Below are 16996 nucleotides of genomic sequence, written 5' to 3'. Positions count from 1 at the left end.
ACTGACTGAAAATTTTGAAGGAGCGTGCGGACTTGGTGGTGGTATGTACTTGGCAGATCGGCGTCTAACTCAGTTCAATAACGCCTGACGAGGGCACTGACGTCGTTGGTGACTTACAGGACTCTGAAGACGTAAGGGCATCGAGCTGGTAACAGAGTTTATCATCAGGAGTTTCCAGAATCTGTGTCTGTATCAGCGTGCACCGCATCAGAGCAATATACAGCCACAAGAACAGACATTTCGGGTGGTACATTCGTGTAAAGTATAGCGGTGAGCTCGACGGTAAGCTCGGCGCTATTATCTGGCAACACAGATCTAGAAAATGAGAAAAGCGCCACTTCAACTACGGCAAAGTCCATGATGGCACGATGTTGCAACAAGACGTCGCAACCGAGGTTGATCTCATGGGAGCACAAAGAAAGCGTGAAGACTTCTACAACGTATAAAATCTCTTCAATGACCACTCTTGCGGTGCACGCAGCACGCAATGCTACATGCTGTGTACTTGCAGTGCGCAGTAAAATGCCTTAAAACGGAGTTCCCCCTTCAGCTGTTTTCTACAAAGTTTCTCGTCTGTGACTGAAACTACAGCCCCAGAATCAATAAGTGCTATTGCGCGAATTCCTTCAAATATAACGTCCAATAAATTGCATGATGACTGTGATGGCCTTGTGGAAGTCGCGAAGCTGGCAGTTCGTGCCTGCGGAAAAACGTCCAGTAAATTGCACGATGACTTTGCAGGCCTTGTTGAAGCCGCGAAGCTGGCAGTTCATGCCAGTGGAACTGCAGCAACTAGTCTGTCATGCGAGAGGTCTGCGAACTACGGAAGGGTGAAGGCGAGCGACGACGTGGTGACGGGGAACGATGGTTACAAAATTGTCATCGCAGAGGAGGCGAAAAGTCGCAGCTAAGATGTGGATTGTGATCTTCAGCAGCGTGTGAGTAGCCGTATCTGGGTGATGCAGTAGCTAGGTGGGCGGGCGGCATGCGACGGTTCCAGTAGTGTGTCAGGTGACTAGCCAAAGGAAATTTGTCGCGCGTGAGCCAGTGGTTCTGGACATAATGACTCCGAGTTGGCATTGACGGCGATGCAAAAGGCTGGTCTGTTCGCTGGTGCATTGCGTCCGGGAAGACCAATTTCGGCGGAGGAGTTGACACCGCGAATCCACTGCAAAGGTCAGAGGTGTGGCCACAAGCACAGATGGCTGGGTTAGTGGGGCAGCCACAGGCAGAGAGGGCTGGGTGAAAGGCATGGGTTCGACAAGTTGCTCGTGAGCTCGGCGGTATCACTCGTCACAACATCTGGCAACACAGATCTAGAAAATGAGAAAAGCGCAACTTCACCTACGGCACAGTCTATGATGGCACGATGTTGCAACAAGACGTCGCAACCGAGGATGATCTCATGGGAGCATGAAGAAAGCGTGAAGACTTCTACAACGTATAAAATCTCTTCAATGACCACTCTTGCGGTGCACGCAGCAATGACGCAGCAATGATCACTCTTGCGGCGCACCACTCCTGATGTTATCAGCCAGTGGTGCGCCAGTGTGTCGGGGTCGGCCGCTTAGAGGCAGCACGTAAAGCTGTTGAGTTACCTTCTTCTGAATGAAGTCTTTGATTTGGGTTGATTGTGATGCATCGGACGAGAGGATGGGAGCTTGTGTGAGGCTCGAAAGTGGTACGGCAGCAGCGAGAGCGCTACGCGGAAGGAACCTTTGTGGACGCAGCTCATCAAAACTTTGGCAAAGAGTGACGGCGTCTAAAACAAAAGCAATATTTTGCACCAGGAGCATCTGAATTGCCTCGTCTTCGTCGCTTTACTTTGTTTTCTTAACTAACGAAAGCATTGACGCGTGAGCAAAGGCTCACTACATCCTCGATGTAGCTCTTGAACATCTCACCGGGCATTTGAGTGCGCTGCGGAGGCGTTGCTCAGCGTGCAGTTTCCGTAAGGTTGGGTGACCAAAGTCCTCTGGGATCGCTTTCTTGAAATTGGGCCAAGTGGAGATGTCACGCTCGTGATCTTGAAGCCAAAGCTTGGCCACGTCAGAGAGGTACAGGATGATAAAACAGAGCTTCCCCGGGTAATCTCAGTTGTTCGCCCCACTAGCACACTCATAGGCTGAATGGCACTCGTCCACGGAGGTCTCACCTAATCTGCTGAAGATGGAAGGGTCGCGGCAACGCTGAATGGCGCCGATGGAGTTAAAAGCCGCGGTGGTATAGAACTTATGGTGGGCACTGCCAGTCATGGCAGCAGTTGAAGCAGCTGGCGACGTGTGGTTGCGCAGCTTCAGCTTCAAGGTAGGGATTGCTGAAGCCTCCACTGAATGTTGTGAGACGATTATTTTTTTGTGGAGGCAGTAATGACTGCCTGTCACGGTAGCGCCGATCTCACAGAAATGCCGACCTCGTGCACAGCAGTAACCATGTCACTGATACCGTTATTTTGGGAGGTGATCGGTGGGCTAATTCAAAGGGCTGAAGTATCGTTTCCCCGAACTACAGCACGAAAGCAAGGACTATTTTGAAGTGGTCCTAGTCGGCGCGCCAGCGGGTGCCCGCTATGATCCAAAGAACGAGTCAGAGCCCAATTTCGATAAACAAAAGAGAAGTATATTCTCAAATATGGCAGATCAAACGATACACAAATATGTAGACTCGGTAATAGTTCAACTCAATATATGTCACCTATCAAACAACGGAATACACAATAAAATCAGCTACACTCGAAACAATAGACCCGAACAACAATACGCGCTACATTGCAATCACATGCATCAAACAACCAAGACACTTAAAGGCTAAAAAGTTCGTAAACTTATTCAGTCAAAAGTTCATGAAACAAAGTTTGAATTATACTCTTCCATGAACCACTCACTCAAAGTCCAGCGCTGTTGTCAATCCGCTGCCCCCAAGTTTCTCTTAAAGCAAACTTCGCATTTTCAAATGTCCGCTCTCCAATCACCAAACTTCTTCGCCGGTAACACATCGGCGTCTCACGCGCTGCAATGATAGGACACGTCTTCGCTCTCTGGGGGTAGACACACACTCTTCTTCTGCTTGTAGCACAAGCCTTCACCCTTCGGGTGGGAACACTCTTTATCACCTGCTTTGTCACCGATGACAAAATCATTCGCCCAACGGCGGGACAGCCCTACGCACACTTGCGCAAAACTACCTTCATCCAATGCCCTGTCTTCATCTGCTGATCACCACTCTCCGCTGCTCGCTTAAAATACGTTCCGCGCTGGGTTCCAGAAAGTTTGAATCGTAACGCCGGCGCGATGCTAAAAGATGGTTGGGGAAAGGTCCAGGCGTTTCAAAAACCATCCGTGACACGTGACGCAACTCTGCATCACCACGAGTCATCGAGATTTTTCTAATGATCTCTCGCCCACCGATGCAAGGCGGTTCATCAGCGCATCAGCGCGTCCGAGGGGGAGGGTTGGCACGCCCGAGGAGTCCTCTGATGTTCGTTTTCTTCTTTAACGCCGTCTTCAGAGGGCGACGATGTGTCGCGCGGTATCGTCGCGTCACCAAAATTGGGAGGCGCGCGCTTTTTTGAGCGCTCGTTTGTCACATACCACAACGAACGTGTCGTATATATATATATATATATATATATATATATATATATATATATATATATATATATATATATATATATATATATATTTATATATATATATATATATATATATAAAAGAGAGAGAGGGAGAACAGCAGCACCATTCGAATATTTATTTCTTGAAAACGGGTGATCGCATTGTATCCTTTCCCCAGGAATGTGCCCGCTTACCTTTGCAGAAACGAATAGCTAAAATCCGGGTAACTAAATTCACATCGCGCAAGTAAACGATATTTGGAAACGAAGAAGTCATTCGCAAAACTTCCCCTTCCCGTGTTTTCGATGGCATTAAAGTCTAATGGTTGAATTTTGCTTGCAACCCGGAATCTACGGTGCTGCCTAACAAATGTTTGACGACAATGCGGCTGTCGTAATTTTTCTTTATAAGCAAACACGTCCAAATAGTTGGATCATATTGTATTAAGCTGCACTATTGGACTAATTGCCTTGTATAACTTCCTTGAAAATAAATGTGCTTTCTACTTTCGAATACCAAGCTTATATGTATAAAGTACCGGTCAAAACAAGAGCACCAGTACATCATTTTTATTTTCGCGAAAATTCTAAAGAACAATAGTCCTACTGCGATAGCATCTATATACACACGGTCTACGGTCTTTTGCCTTTGTTGTTGTGGTGGGCCCCATGTTGGTTAAAACAGTAATTGATGACGTCGCATCACGCACTGTATGTTCCACCTACTCGTGAAAGCGTGTGGGCGGGGGCAACGAGCATGGCTGAAGCTAAGACGAAATCACCCATCCTTCTTTATTCGGGCTAAGAAGCATGGACACCAAAAGAAAGTTGCTGAGTCGCTAAAGCAGCAAGTGTGAGCAATGACCTTTCGAACATGGTCCCAAGTTCCGACGGTGCTCTATCTGGCAAACATAAGTAAACGACCCGTATGACCTTCTACATAGTGTGCTCTCACCACTTCCCACTGAGACAAGACTGCACGAAAACCGCTTCTCTCTTTCAGTAGCAGTATTCCTTCACTGTAGCACTCAACAGCGGAAATGTCAAAGCCGAGTTCTAGTTGGCGCAGTGTTTTTCAGGATATAACTATTAAGAGCTCAAAAAAGACAACCCACCAGAACTTAGAAGCACCCACAAGCAGGAAGCGGTGCGTTGTTGCGCCTATTAGTTGCAAGTTGGTTCACAAGTTCAGCAGACAAGTTAAAACTGTGTGATGAGGACAACACATAAGAGCATAAAAACACGTGCTATGTCATACATTGCATAGACATGTAGCTTATAATTCTGCAAGGGGTAAAAAGAGAAATCACAGTGAGTAGGAGGGAAAGGCAGAGAGGGAGAATAACAATCTGAGAGCACATAATAAAGAACTCGACCCATCTTTTAGCAGTGAAGTGAAAACGCCACCAGCGTTTTCTTTATTTTCTACGCCCCTCACAACAGCCTTGTTTCGCACCGTAAGAAATCACGCCCGACCTCTTCCTTCACCTTGCGATGCGTATTCGGCTTGTGAAACAGTTTGATTTTTAAGATACCATACTTGATCGATCCCTCGTGGTGGAATGCGCTAGGCCCCTAAGGGCCAAGCAAACCACCAACCATCGTTTTCGGTAATGCTACATAGCTCATCCCCCTATTCGCAACTTTCAGGGACTATATAGAGGGCGCCACAAGAAAACCAAAATAGCTGTCGATGGGGTGATCCCCTGCCTGCGCGGCGCCTTCGTCACAGGTTTTCTCACTGCATGGTTGCCACCGCTTTAAGATAGGATAATTTTCTGTTGCATTTATATTTCGATGAAGGACGCAGCTCATGCTAGAGTGCATGAAGTGTGGGACACGCGGTATGATCTTTTTACGGATTCAACGTCCGACGCGTTCGTGTATATATAGCAGCAGAGTTGGTGACGTTCTGTCGCACTTCATTGCCGGATCACGTGCGTTAAGCTCGGCAGATTTTTGTCATCCACTCGGTCCAGCGATTGCGCGGCCGTATATCGACAAGGGTAAACAACACGGGAGACAGGTGACGAGGGCCGCTTGTGCTGCCGGTCATTTCTTTACCACTGTTATCATTATGACCGAGGATGCTGGTTTATTGCCAGTGAAGATTGGTTACAAATGTTTCATTACACAAACATATCCTTAACCCGTTAAACTTGTGCTCCAGTATGTCCCTAATTCAAAACAACGCCGGCTTACAAGCTACGAGCGAGATCGGGAATCACGATGCTTGGGCATTTTGCAGGTAAACAAGAGACACCGCAGGCCATCTCGCCCAACCGACTTACTTTGCGTCGATCTTCATACTAATGTTGTGGAGAAAACTGCTAGTGTATCTCTACGCAGGCATAAGACTAGAAATATTTATCACGTTGCTGAACTTTGAGCGCTCCAGACAGGCTTCTGCTCGATTACGGACGGCAGCGGTGTCTGCCCAGCCGCTGCTCGCATGTCTCAGTTGCGGCGAGCTGTGTTAGAGTGATTTTCGCACGCGAAAGCATAGTAGTATTAACTGTGTTATTTTAGACCCCCAAAAGCATGACGGCTCAACTGTTAGTTAAGGATTGATCATATCATTAGCTGTGGCTGAACGTCCCAGAACCTACATATGATTATAAAATACGCCGTAGAGGAGGCATCCAGAAATTTCGACCATCTGCGATTCTTTAACGTGCACCGAAATATAAGCGCATAGCATGAGCCTCAGGCATTTCCACCTCCATCGAAAATGCGGCCGCCATGACCGGGATTATATCCCGCCACTTGCGGGTCTGCACTTGAGTGCCTTAGAGTACCATCGAAACTGTATTTGAGTGCCATCAAAACTGGATGTTGAGTTCGGTGGGCTCAATTTCCGGCCATGGCAGCGGTATTTCGATAGGGCTAAATAGAAAAGAACGTCCATGGGCTTAGATTAGGAGCACTTTAAGAAACCCCAAGAGGCGAAAATAAATGCCGACGTTCCCACTACAGCGTGTCTTATCAGGTCGTGTTTTTGGTAAATAAAATCTGAACAACTTTGTTCCATCCCAAAAGTCATCCGATTTCAAATGCTCGCTGAAAACCACAGTAAGTTAGAAGTTTCACATGTATAGCTTGATAACTCATTGTTTTTTCCATCTTCAGGCGAAAATAAAATCAAACACGCAAATGACATCTTTCACGGTGCAGTTTGAGCCTTGAAGCCCACCCCACAAGCAATTTATCTTGTATTATTCACCCAATATTGAAGCTGAAAGGTTCTGCAACGTTTCACTAACAAAATATATCGCACTTCAGTTCCCGCACACACAAGAAGTTGCGGGACACAACGACGACGAGGCACTTCTGGCACGTTGTCGCCAAACAAGTTTTCGTTCCATCACCGCAACACGGCTTTCACCGCTCGCCATGTGGCGGCGCCACCGTAGTTGAAAGTTGCGAATATGGCAGCGTGGTCTGCGTAAGATTTAAGCACTGGCAGGAAACTATGAGGACGTAAGCAGTGTTCGCACTCACGGCAACGTCGACATGTATAATTGATTTCGTCATGTTACTGTTGGAGCCATCTCACAGTAGTCCGGTTTCAGGCACTCCAATGCGATGATTTGCAGTTTCCCGTGAGCATTCACGAAATATGTCTACACTTGTTTCTGCAGTACCGGAAAGGCCTGAGGTGATGTGGACGGAAAGCAAGTCGAATGGGTGCAAAGCACATGAAAACACGGGTACAGTGGTCAAGTCGCATGTAAAAATGCATGGTGTGGGGTTCTCGTAAATGACGGGTCAGACAGAGTTTGGGATCTCGGAAGAGTTCTCGAAGAATGTGGACATACTCGTGAGTAGACAGCGCTGCCGACGGCGGCTCTGAGGAGTAGTCACTAGGAAAGTGGAGCGGAGTACTGAAGATGAGCCGTACGCTCGAGCACCCGACGTCCTATTTCAAGGCGCACCGGATACCCAGAAATTCTAGTGACAGGTGTTGAAGACATTGCGATGGTGGGCCATGGGCAATCAGTGGTGCCTTGTGTTTTCGATGGAAGCGTTCCATGAGGTCACTAGCCTGGGGATGCTAGGTGGCGGTGAGAAGGCGATGCGTGCCAAGCAAACCCTGGAGCTCGTGGAAGAGGGCATACTCAAGTTGCTATCCTCTGTCAGTCACTACCTTGGTTGGGCATCCGAAACACGCAAGTCATGTTTTGACGCATTCTACCACGACCGTTGCTCCAGAGCTGTCTAGAAGCGGAGTGGCTTCAGGCCAACGCGTAACTCTCATGACAGTTGTGAGCAGGTAGCGAAATCTATCACACGGTGATTGTGGTCCGACTATGTCAACATGGGAAGGTCGAAACAATCTTCAGGCTGCGTACAGGCTGCATAAACTACTGTGTTTGAAGATTAGGGTACCTGTGAATTTTGGCACGTTTACCGAGTGTGCGTGCACGTACCAAATCGTGCGCATCTGCGTACATCGGGGGTCACACATAGTGTGATGAAACAAGGCATTGCAAGGAACGAATGACAGGGTACGCGAGCTGGTGCAACAAATGAATGAGATGCTTGCGCAGCGCCTAAGTATGAAGGGTGTGGCTGTGCCTGTAGAAGGTTTGCAGAAAGCTTGGTGTGCTGCGAGCGTCTGCACGTCGAGTGACGCAGGATTTGCCTGTGATATCACGGCGTACACCCAGCTGAGAGTGTCAGCAAGTATTTTCTAATTGCCGCTGACGTGTCGGATATCAGTGGGAAATTCCAACATAAACAGAGATGGCATATTTCTCGTGGCGTATGCATCGTCGACTCTCTGCAAAGCGCATACGTCAACGGGTTGTGGTCCGTGAGAATTGTGATTGACCAATATTCGACAAGGCGAAAGTGTCGAATAGCCAGGTGAATACCAAACTGTATAACTCTTGACAGAAGGTGCTGTATCGAGCTTTTGTGTGGCTGATTTTCCTGCAAAAGGAGGCTAGGGGTTGTGATGAGTCTTCAACACGCTGCTGGAGAACCGCTCCCACGGGTGTGTTAGACACGTCACTCATGAGGGCTAAAGAACCGTGGAATATGAGATGGGCAAAAAGACAACGTTGGCAACGCACCCTTGATCTTGATGAACGCGTTTTGGGCAGTGGTTTCTTAAGGGAGCAAGTACGTCGTGTTTTTGTGGGTAAGCAGATGGTCCAGAGGCACCACTACATTTACACAGTTCTTGAAAATTGGCGGTAAATGTTAACCATGCTGAGAAATCGCCGCAACTTCATAATTATTATGGGCCTAGTGAACCTCTGGACAGCTCAGATTTCAAATAGAAGTGGGTGGATGCCACCAACGTCAAAGTGATGTCCCCGAGAGACCAATTAAAAGACAACATACTCGTTTTTCGAGACGTTGATGACAATGCTGTTGTCAGATTGTCGTTGTAGCAAACAGCAAAGCTCTTATAAATGCTGTTCTACAATTACTGGCCACCCAGAAGTCGTCGAGGTAGACGAAGATGGAGGGTAGATTGCGCGTGACTGCGTCAATGAAACGTTGAAATGACTGAGCGGCCTTCTGGAGACCAAACAGCATTCGCAAAAGCTGGTGCGGCAATAGATGTCTTGGCTATTACGTCTCTAAATTATAGCCGTATTGTCTATCGGGGCCGTGACACCAATTAGCAGAGAACACAGAAGAAATGGGTCGACACCTTCTTCAATAGCGCCGAAGGCAAATGACAACTAACGTTTTCTTTATTTTCTGCACCCCTCACAGCCGCCTTGCTGCCACGGCGCACAAGATCACACCCAACCCCTTCTTCCTTCACGGTGCCCCGCGTGGAGGTCTAGTGGCTAAGGTAGTCGGCTGCTAAAGCGCAGGTCCCGGAATAGAATCCTAACTGCGGTGGCTGCAATTCCGATGGAGGCGGAAATGATGTAGGCCCGTGTGCTCAGATTTGGGTGCACGTTAAAGAACCCCAAGTCGTCGAAATTTTTGGAGCCCTCTACTACGGCGTCTCTCATAGTCATATGGTGGTTTTGGGGCGTTGAACCCCACATATCAATCACCAATCTTCCTTCACCGTGTGACCCCGTCGATGTTGGTAACGCTACCAATGAAAGTTTTGTACTTCTAGTGAAACCGTGATTTCTGTCTTTAGTGCTCTATTCAATTTGTCAATTAAGTAACAGCAAGTCTCAACGTTTTATTTTTCTTGTTTAGAGTGTTGGTGACATGCACACAGGCTCTGCTAAAAATGGCCATAGTATGTAATCTGCGATGTGACTGCACCTTTTTGTTGTTGGTAACACGCTACGCTTCACCTGAAGAACCTCATCTCTTCAGTATTCCCGCTTAGCATTGCAAGAATATAAAGAATCGCTCTCCGTAAACGCACAAGTGCACCAAATATCAAGTTTCACAACTTTTTTGGGGGGGCCTCATCACGCTGCCTCCATTTGGAGCCTAAGAGGCCAAGGAAAGGTGCACATTATTATATATCAGGCTTCAAGAAATTCCCATAAATTTATTATAAAAAGGAGCAAGGAAATCACAGTAAACGTATCATACCATACAATCGTGCTAAGTCAACGCAAGTCTTCGCACAATTTTTACGACGTGTCACTCCTGGATAGGTCTACGAGACATAATTCTTTGCAAGTACGAGATTTGCCTTAAGCTTCCGTTATCGCCAGCCGTCAAATTATATAAATTTTCGCAATCATTCTTGAGGTGTCGTGCTATCGTCATTCTGTCTTTGCTGTTCCTACTGCGGCCACCTGCAATATTATCTCCGGCATACTCACATATTAATGTCTTCGTATGTGCAATTCATGCCGTTGGAGGTACTTGTTATTTTATATACCTGAATATTCTTGGAATTACTTGCTATAAATATGCCGTTACCTGCACTTTCTTCGTATGCATGGGTTTCTCTTTTATGAGTTTTGAACAACGATGCGTACCTATTTATCCGAGGTCTTGATTGTAAAGTCGGAAAGGTGGCTTTAGCGCGAGTGTCGCCTTTGAACAAGTAGAAGTTGTGCTTGAAACAGACGGTGTTCCTTGGAACTATATATATGTTGCACAAAAAAATCAAAATTTGAATTCTGTCTCTTTCACCAAACCCTTGACAGCGTGCACTCTCAGGAGGTGCATCCGTGAGTGCAGAAAAAGAAAAGACACGCGTAAGTTTGGCCTGAAGGCGATATGCCAGAGAGAAGATTGCCACTGCGACTGGAAAAATAGTAAGTACGCAACAAGCATGTCAACTGAGTTGTCCTGTTTGTTCTTCTACTGCTTCTATTTTTTTTTGAAAAATCTGCGTAACGTTGTAACAGTGTATATGTAACAGTGTATGTATGTTATATGTATTCTAAGCCAACCTTCCTATTGTGCCGCATGCTTTAAAAAACGCTGCAGTCCTGTTTCTTGTAAGAAATATTTGCCTTGAAAACAGCACTCATACATTGCAAAAACAAAGGAAAATGATATGCGATCCAGAAAAAAGCTGACCCACAATCACTGCTACTACGAAAAATATCTATTTCAAGATGAAGGAGAAAGATAAAGCATAGAATAACCGACCATAATCACGTGTAGTTAGCAACGGCTGGTAAACATAAGTGAGAATGAGGAGGAATGGTGCGAGGGAAGAGAGGATAGAGAAGAGGAAGAGTAGAGCATTTTATACCCGTGTGTAGTATAGTAAAGCTATTGAGGGGTGGAAAAGAGAAAAAATGGTGAGGAGGAGAGTCAAGAGGAGGAGGAAACATCAGCATAGCCTTTTATAGTGCAGTATAGCAAGGGGTTGGGAAGCGGTTAGGGTGAGGTAACAAAGGATGGTAGAAGGTGCCACAGCGCCATAAACCGAGGTTTTCTTTTTTGCCAAGAGGGGGGAGGGGTTAAAAAAGTGAAGAAGTAAATGTGTCGTCGTACCTGTCACTTCGGAGCTGCCCAGCAGGGTGCACGTTTTGAACGCCATCGTTGCCGAATGGTAAGCACGTCCCAACACCGCACTTTTACAGCTTTCAGGTTGAACTGAACTGCTGAGATTTTTTATCAGCCACCATTTAATATGCCAAGCCACAGCATGGTGTTGTGTTTCTTACTTTTGGTGATGACAATATCAATAAGAATGCCCACCATGGTGGGGCCGGCGCTCAAATGCTGACACAAAAGTCGCAGGATGAAAACACGGCTGTGGTGGCCGAAATTCAAGGCAGACAAATGTGAGAGACCCATTTACCTAGATATAGTGGCACGCTAAAAATACCAAGGGTGCTATGCAAGATTGCCCGAGCTTCTCGGGCAGACGAGTGGGCTCCGAGCTGGCTCTGCGGCGGCCATGGCAAGAAGGCAGTGAGGAGCACGTGATAGCACCGTTGATAAAAATGGCTGCAGGAATGCGCGCGGCTATGGAAATGCATGTGGGACATTTCCGGCGGTTGTCAAACATTTTAACAGCGCAGCGAAGTGAGCGTGATTGTCGCGCTATCTTTTTGCCAACTCAACACGTGCCCCCGACTGGAGTGTTCGTGGGCGTCTGTCTTCTTTCGTAGATATTCTTTCGTTCCACCTATAGCATGTAAATTTCACTTTCGAAGACAGCAAGGGTGCACACGCAGCACTCTCGTGCTGTTGATTTCACTTCAATGAAATATTGCAGATGAATATACGGCCAGGTAGTCACTAGGAGCACTCGCATCATGGCAGCAACGCCACTGTGATTGAATACGTCGTGAGCGTGGTGAAATTGAATGCGAGACATCGTAGCCACGTGGTGATATCATTTTCACTTCTGCGTACGTGTGTGCCTAGTATGCGCAATGAAGCTGATAAATTAATCATGCTGCTCAACGTGAGTAGCGCTTCTCGGCAAGAGTAAACGTGGTGGGCGTACCGGATCTTCGCCGCGGCCGTCTTTCAATCAAACTGATTGATGCGTGAACTCGGATATAAACTCGTTGATTTTGAGAAGGCCCGAGTTCAGCTCGGGACTGTGATGATGCCTGTGTGACTGTCAAGCATTTTTATGCAGTGAACGCTACGCGGCAGCTTCTTTGCCTATAAAATAATTTGGTGATCCTACACTACTTGTGCAAGGCTGGAACAATAGAGGATCTTGTGAACAATACATGATATTGTAGGTTTTTAAGTACGTCCTGTACTTAAAAAGCTAAAGAACCTAATGGTCGACAACTCATGTGCGTTGTCGACTACGAAGTGAGGACTATATCAGCACTACCCTAATTTTATTGTATTATTAGGCTGATGCTTAACGACAGTTACACTCAGCTGTCTTGTCTTCATTGTTAGGCTTCAATTATTAGGCAATCCTCATGATCGCAATTAGCAACGCCATGATCAGTATGGAGCTATTGAACGTAATACTGATTAGGACGACACTAATTACCACCAGATTAGTAAGCGTTAATAATTAGGGTTCTACTTAGCATGCTCTTGGTGAACGCCGCGTTAATTAGCATAGTTTAGTCAGCTCATCCACGAGCATGCCTAAGTAATCCTGGGTCTAGCTTTACGTGGCTTCATTAGCACGGTCTTCTTAGGACGTAGCGTAATCGTCTCAGCCTTACTATGACTAGGCGTAATTAGCTTGCTCATATCATGTCCTTGCCTACCTAGCCAAGCATACCACCAAGCCAAAAAAAACCAAATCGTATCCACGGAATGAATGATGAGCAGAGAAGCGAAGCTTCGGAGGGTTTTATTTGTAAACCGTGAATCATCTGTCCCTCTTTCCGTCCGCCCCTGCTGAGTGGGTCATCGAACTGAGCGGTCAAGTACCACGAGCTAGAAGGGACAGACCGCCGGCTGTAGGAGCTTCGCCCTTAATAGCTAACGAGCCAGCCGCACGTGCTCAGGTGCTATCGGGCCATGGCAACAAAGACGAGGCGCACTGGCTGAGCAGCGTGCTGAATGAGCATTATGACGCCGGCTATGTGCCGGCTGAGCATTATGACGAACACGTGGCCTCCGATTTAGCTGCGGTCGTGATGTTTTAAGACGGTCGGCCGGTGCTAATCTCAGAAGCCACCATGCTGATTATTTTAAAACATATTCTGTGCAGGCATTGAAAGCTTCAAAGTATACATAAACACCCCATGCCTCTAAAAAATATCACCACAAAAAGTTTCTGACCCTTTCATTGCATGAGTGCACTTGTGCACTAAGTGGAACGAAAAACAAATGAAAGAAAATGCCTCTGGTTTGAAAACACCACCGAACTTAGTCAATGTGCTCGACTGGGTGATCCTTTTCATCGTAACTAAATAAACGCAGCGTGCTGAAGAGTGAATTTGACTTTTTCGTAGTGTTCGCTCATTCATAAGGCTCTGTCTCGACCACTTGGGAATTCGCGAGTTTAGCGCAACTCCACTGATCCTGCATAATGGCTCAGATAGACAAAACTTCTGAAGTTCTCCGCTACGACATCCCTCGTAAGGATATTGGGGTTTAAAATTCCAGCATTTATCACCACTATGGGTAGCAATGTTGCCCTCATGATGACTTATGCGAAAATAATTGTAAGTGATAATGTGTTTACGCCTTTTCTTGAACGAATCTAAGAATTAATAGTTGTGGTACATTTATTCTAGATTTTTGAAAAAGGCATAATGATCGTTGTATTCCACCCATTTATTACTTACGTCTTTTCACAGAAGGCGGCGACACAATGTGGAACTCTTCTAGAAACTTTTCGCATTGACAGTAGATTTACGGTACAAGCCTTTGTGATTGTGATTTGTAGACGTGTAAAGATGCTTAAAAGCCACCAGAACATGCCGAAAAGCATGCGAAGTGTTGAAGTTCAGTGCAAGCAGTAATGCCGATTCCAAGGCGTAAATTCACTGCGGTCGGACAACGTCGAAACATCTTGTTGCTTATTGTGCATCTCCTTACTTATTGCTTATTGAGCAATCATAATTGCTCCAAAAGCCAATTCCCTCACACACAACACATATAAAAGTGCAGGACATGGTGACATTTTTTACGATAGCAGAGAGTCTGGCAACAACAGCTTAGCGAAGAGACAAACCAGTAGTTTTCCTGTTTATTAGTAAAAAACACACCTGGCTTTCAAAAACTGTATGTCTGTGAGCTTACCCTACCTACTTCTATGAATAACTGCGGTGATTAACACCTAAAGAATAAAGGCTATCAGTAAACGACCCTTGCTGCTTCTATTTACTGTTCCCTCAATTTTGTGAAAATTGAGGTTACAGCCATCGCAAGTTTATCGTCGTTGCAAAGTCATCAAAGGAGTATGAAAGCCGGTTGGTTGTTCTGACCTGAAGCAGAGACGGTGGAGAAGTCTGCAGTAGAAAACAAAACAAGCCTTTTCATTGACTTATAGTCATGTACAAAACACCACAGAAAAAACAAAGAAGAGTGTTATAAATGGTCCTAATATTAGACAAGGTGGCGACAGTACGAATGTAATGACTTATTAACAAAGAATACAGAATTGCGCCAGGATGTGCATATACCCTCACTAACGTGGAAAAAAACGTTCAGCAAAAGCTGTGTGAATCCAATTAGAAAATAATGCAATACATGACATACGCGTTGTTATGCTGTTCAGTGGTCGTACGGGTATTGTACGATAACGTTACGACGAATCAGAATGAAGCTGCACATTACACACTGCCATGAGACATAACGCACCCCAGGTTTGTCTTGCCTTGCCTTTTTTTTGAAGGGCACGTAGAGTGTGCTTACAAACATACATGACACGCATGATCACGCAGCAGCAGAATCAAATCCATATGACATGAGGTCGACAGTGGAGTCTTCTTTAAGAACGCCGGCGAGTCTTCTTGAAGTTGACGGCTTTGCTGAGTTGATTTTCGTAGAATTCTAGGCATGAATGCAGCGTAAAGCAGGGTAACTTGTCTGCAAAAGAGGAACTGCGGTCTTCATTGAGCACGTTGTTTTTTTGCCTCTAAGATGAACTTGTGAATCATTCGCAATTTTGATGAAGTTAGGTGGTGCAGGTTATACGGGAGGACGTTATTTTTTCTACTACATCAAGACAACATTTTATATTGAGCCTCAAGACAACACTGCTTGGCGCGTGCCATAAACTGCGTGTAACTAGTTATACTTTAGCTGGAGTGGTGCCAAGGTGGCACCCTCTGCCTTTGGAATACCGGCCTCCTCCCGTTACTGCCCCCCCCACTCCCTGAACAAACACAGTAAAAACACAAACACGAGTTCCCGCATAAAAGCGAATTTTCGTTCATGCATACAAGGGAGATGGTAGTACAAGCTTCCATATTTTTTTTTCTTTCAGGGTGCTTCTACGCGCAGTGCATAGAATCGTGCAAGAGAGAGCTAAGGTGGACTGAAGAGGATGCCTATCGTTGGTCAGTCAGGGCGAGATGCGTGAACGGGGATTGTATCTGCAGATCGGCGCCACCACTATAGAAACGGAGTAAACACCAATAAAAGGTGGAGGAGGAGCCATAAGTGTCAATGGTTTCTTGCGTGATGAATAAAGAACGTGAAAATGCAAATACCTGGCTGTCTTCTAGCAGGCTCCCAAAAATTTCACAGTACTGTCAAATATATGAAACTCATTCTAGGTATCGCAAAAAACACTGTAAATTTTGGATTTTTCCATGGAGAAGACGCGACATATTTTCACATCTGTTTAACATCTCAATTTCGATCTAGAGGTTACTGCAGCAGTGCGTGTAAAGTTGTCAGTTTCAGCCCCTTTTCAGTGCCTCGCTAATTTCTCAGAGACAAAAGAGAACACAGTGGTGCTAAAACACTTCACATGTAACTAGTATATATATATATCAGACCTCACCTCAATGCATACGCATTATTCTTTCCCCTATATATATATATATATATATATATATATATATATATATATATATATATATATATATATATATATTATATATGCCTCCATCTCCAGCGCGAAAAAAAAAACACAGCATATGCACGGAGTGAATGATAATGAGTGGGGCGAAGCGTCCTTCAGCCCGTCCATGCTTCCGGCCGTCTATTCGTTCTTGCCTCTATCCGTCCACGCAACCATCCGTGCATCTATCTATGCGTCTGTCCTTCTGTACGTGCGACCGTCCGTGAGTCTATTCATCTATATGTCTGTCTGTTTGTGCGTCCATCGGTCATACGTTCACGCGTCTATTCATCCGTCCGTCCGTCTGCTAGTCTGTCTGTCCATCCTTCCGTGCGCCAATTTAGTGAACACTGCAAGTGCCGCCATCTCGCAATCACTGCGGCACATAGCCGCTATAAAGCGGGTATGTGCCACCAGTGGCTACGTACTACTACATACATACGCAAGAGATGGACAGACCCAGACATTAAGGAGCTTCGCCCCTAAAAAACAAACAGTAGAATTACAGCGAAAAACTCAAGATAAATGAG

The 16996-nt window shown here is 46.0% G+C and overlaps 1 protein-coding gene across 1 annotated transcript in view; it reads left to right on the top strand.

The window, feature by feature from the left end:
* LOC119161043 (uncharacterized) overlaps positions 1 to 16098 on the top strand; it is a 62792-nt gene extending 46694 nt beyond the window's left edge. Inside the window, exons 4-5 of the mRNA XM_037413366.2 lie at positions 10705 to 10815; positions 15885 to 16098. Of these exons, the coding sequence (XP_037269263.1) occupies positions 10705 to 10815; positions 15885 to 16018 (245 nt within the window). The 3' untranslated portion in view covers positions 16019 to 16098. The remainder of the gene's footprint in view (positions 1 to 10704; positions 10816 to 15884) is intronic.
* Positions 16099 to 16996: the final 898 nt, after the last annotated feature.

Source organism: Rhipicephalus microplus, chromosome X (assembly GCF_043290135.1).
Source record: "Rhipicephalus microplus isolate Deutch F79 chromosome X, USDA_Rmic, whole genome shotgun sequence".
Classification (NCBI taxonomy): domain Eukaryota; kingdom Metazoa; phylum Arthropoda; class Arachnida; order Ixodida; family Ixodidae; genus Rhipicephalus; species Rhipicephalus microplus.
This window is presented reverse-complemented; position numbering and strand designations above follow the sequence as displayed.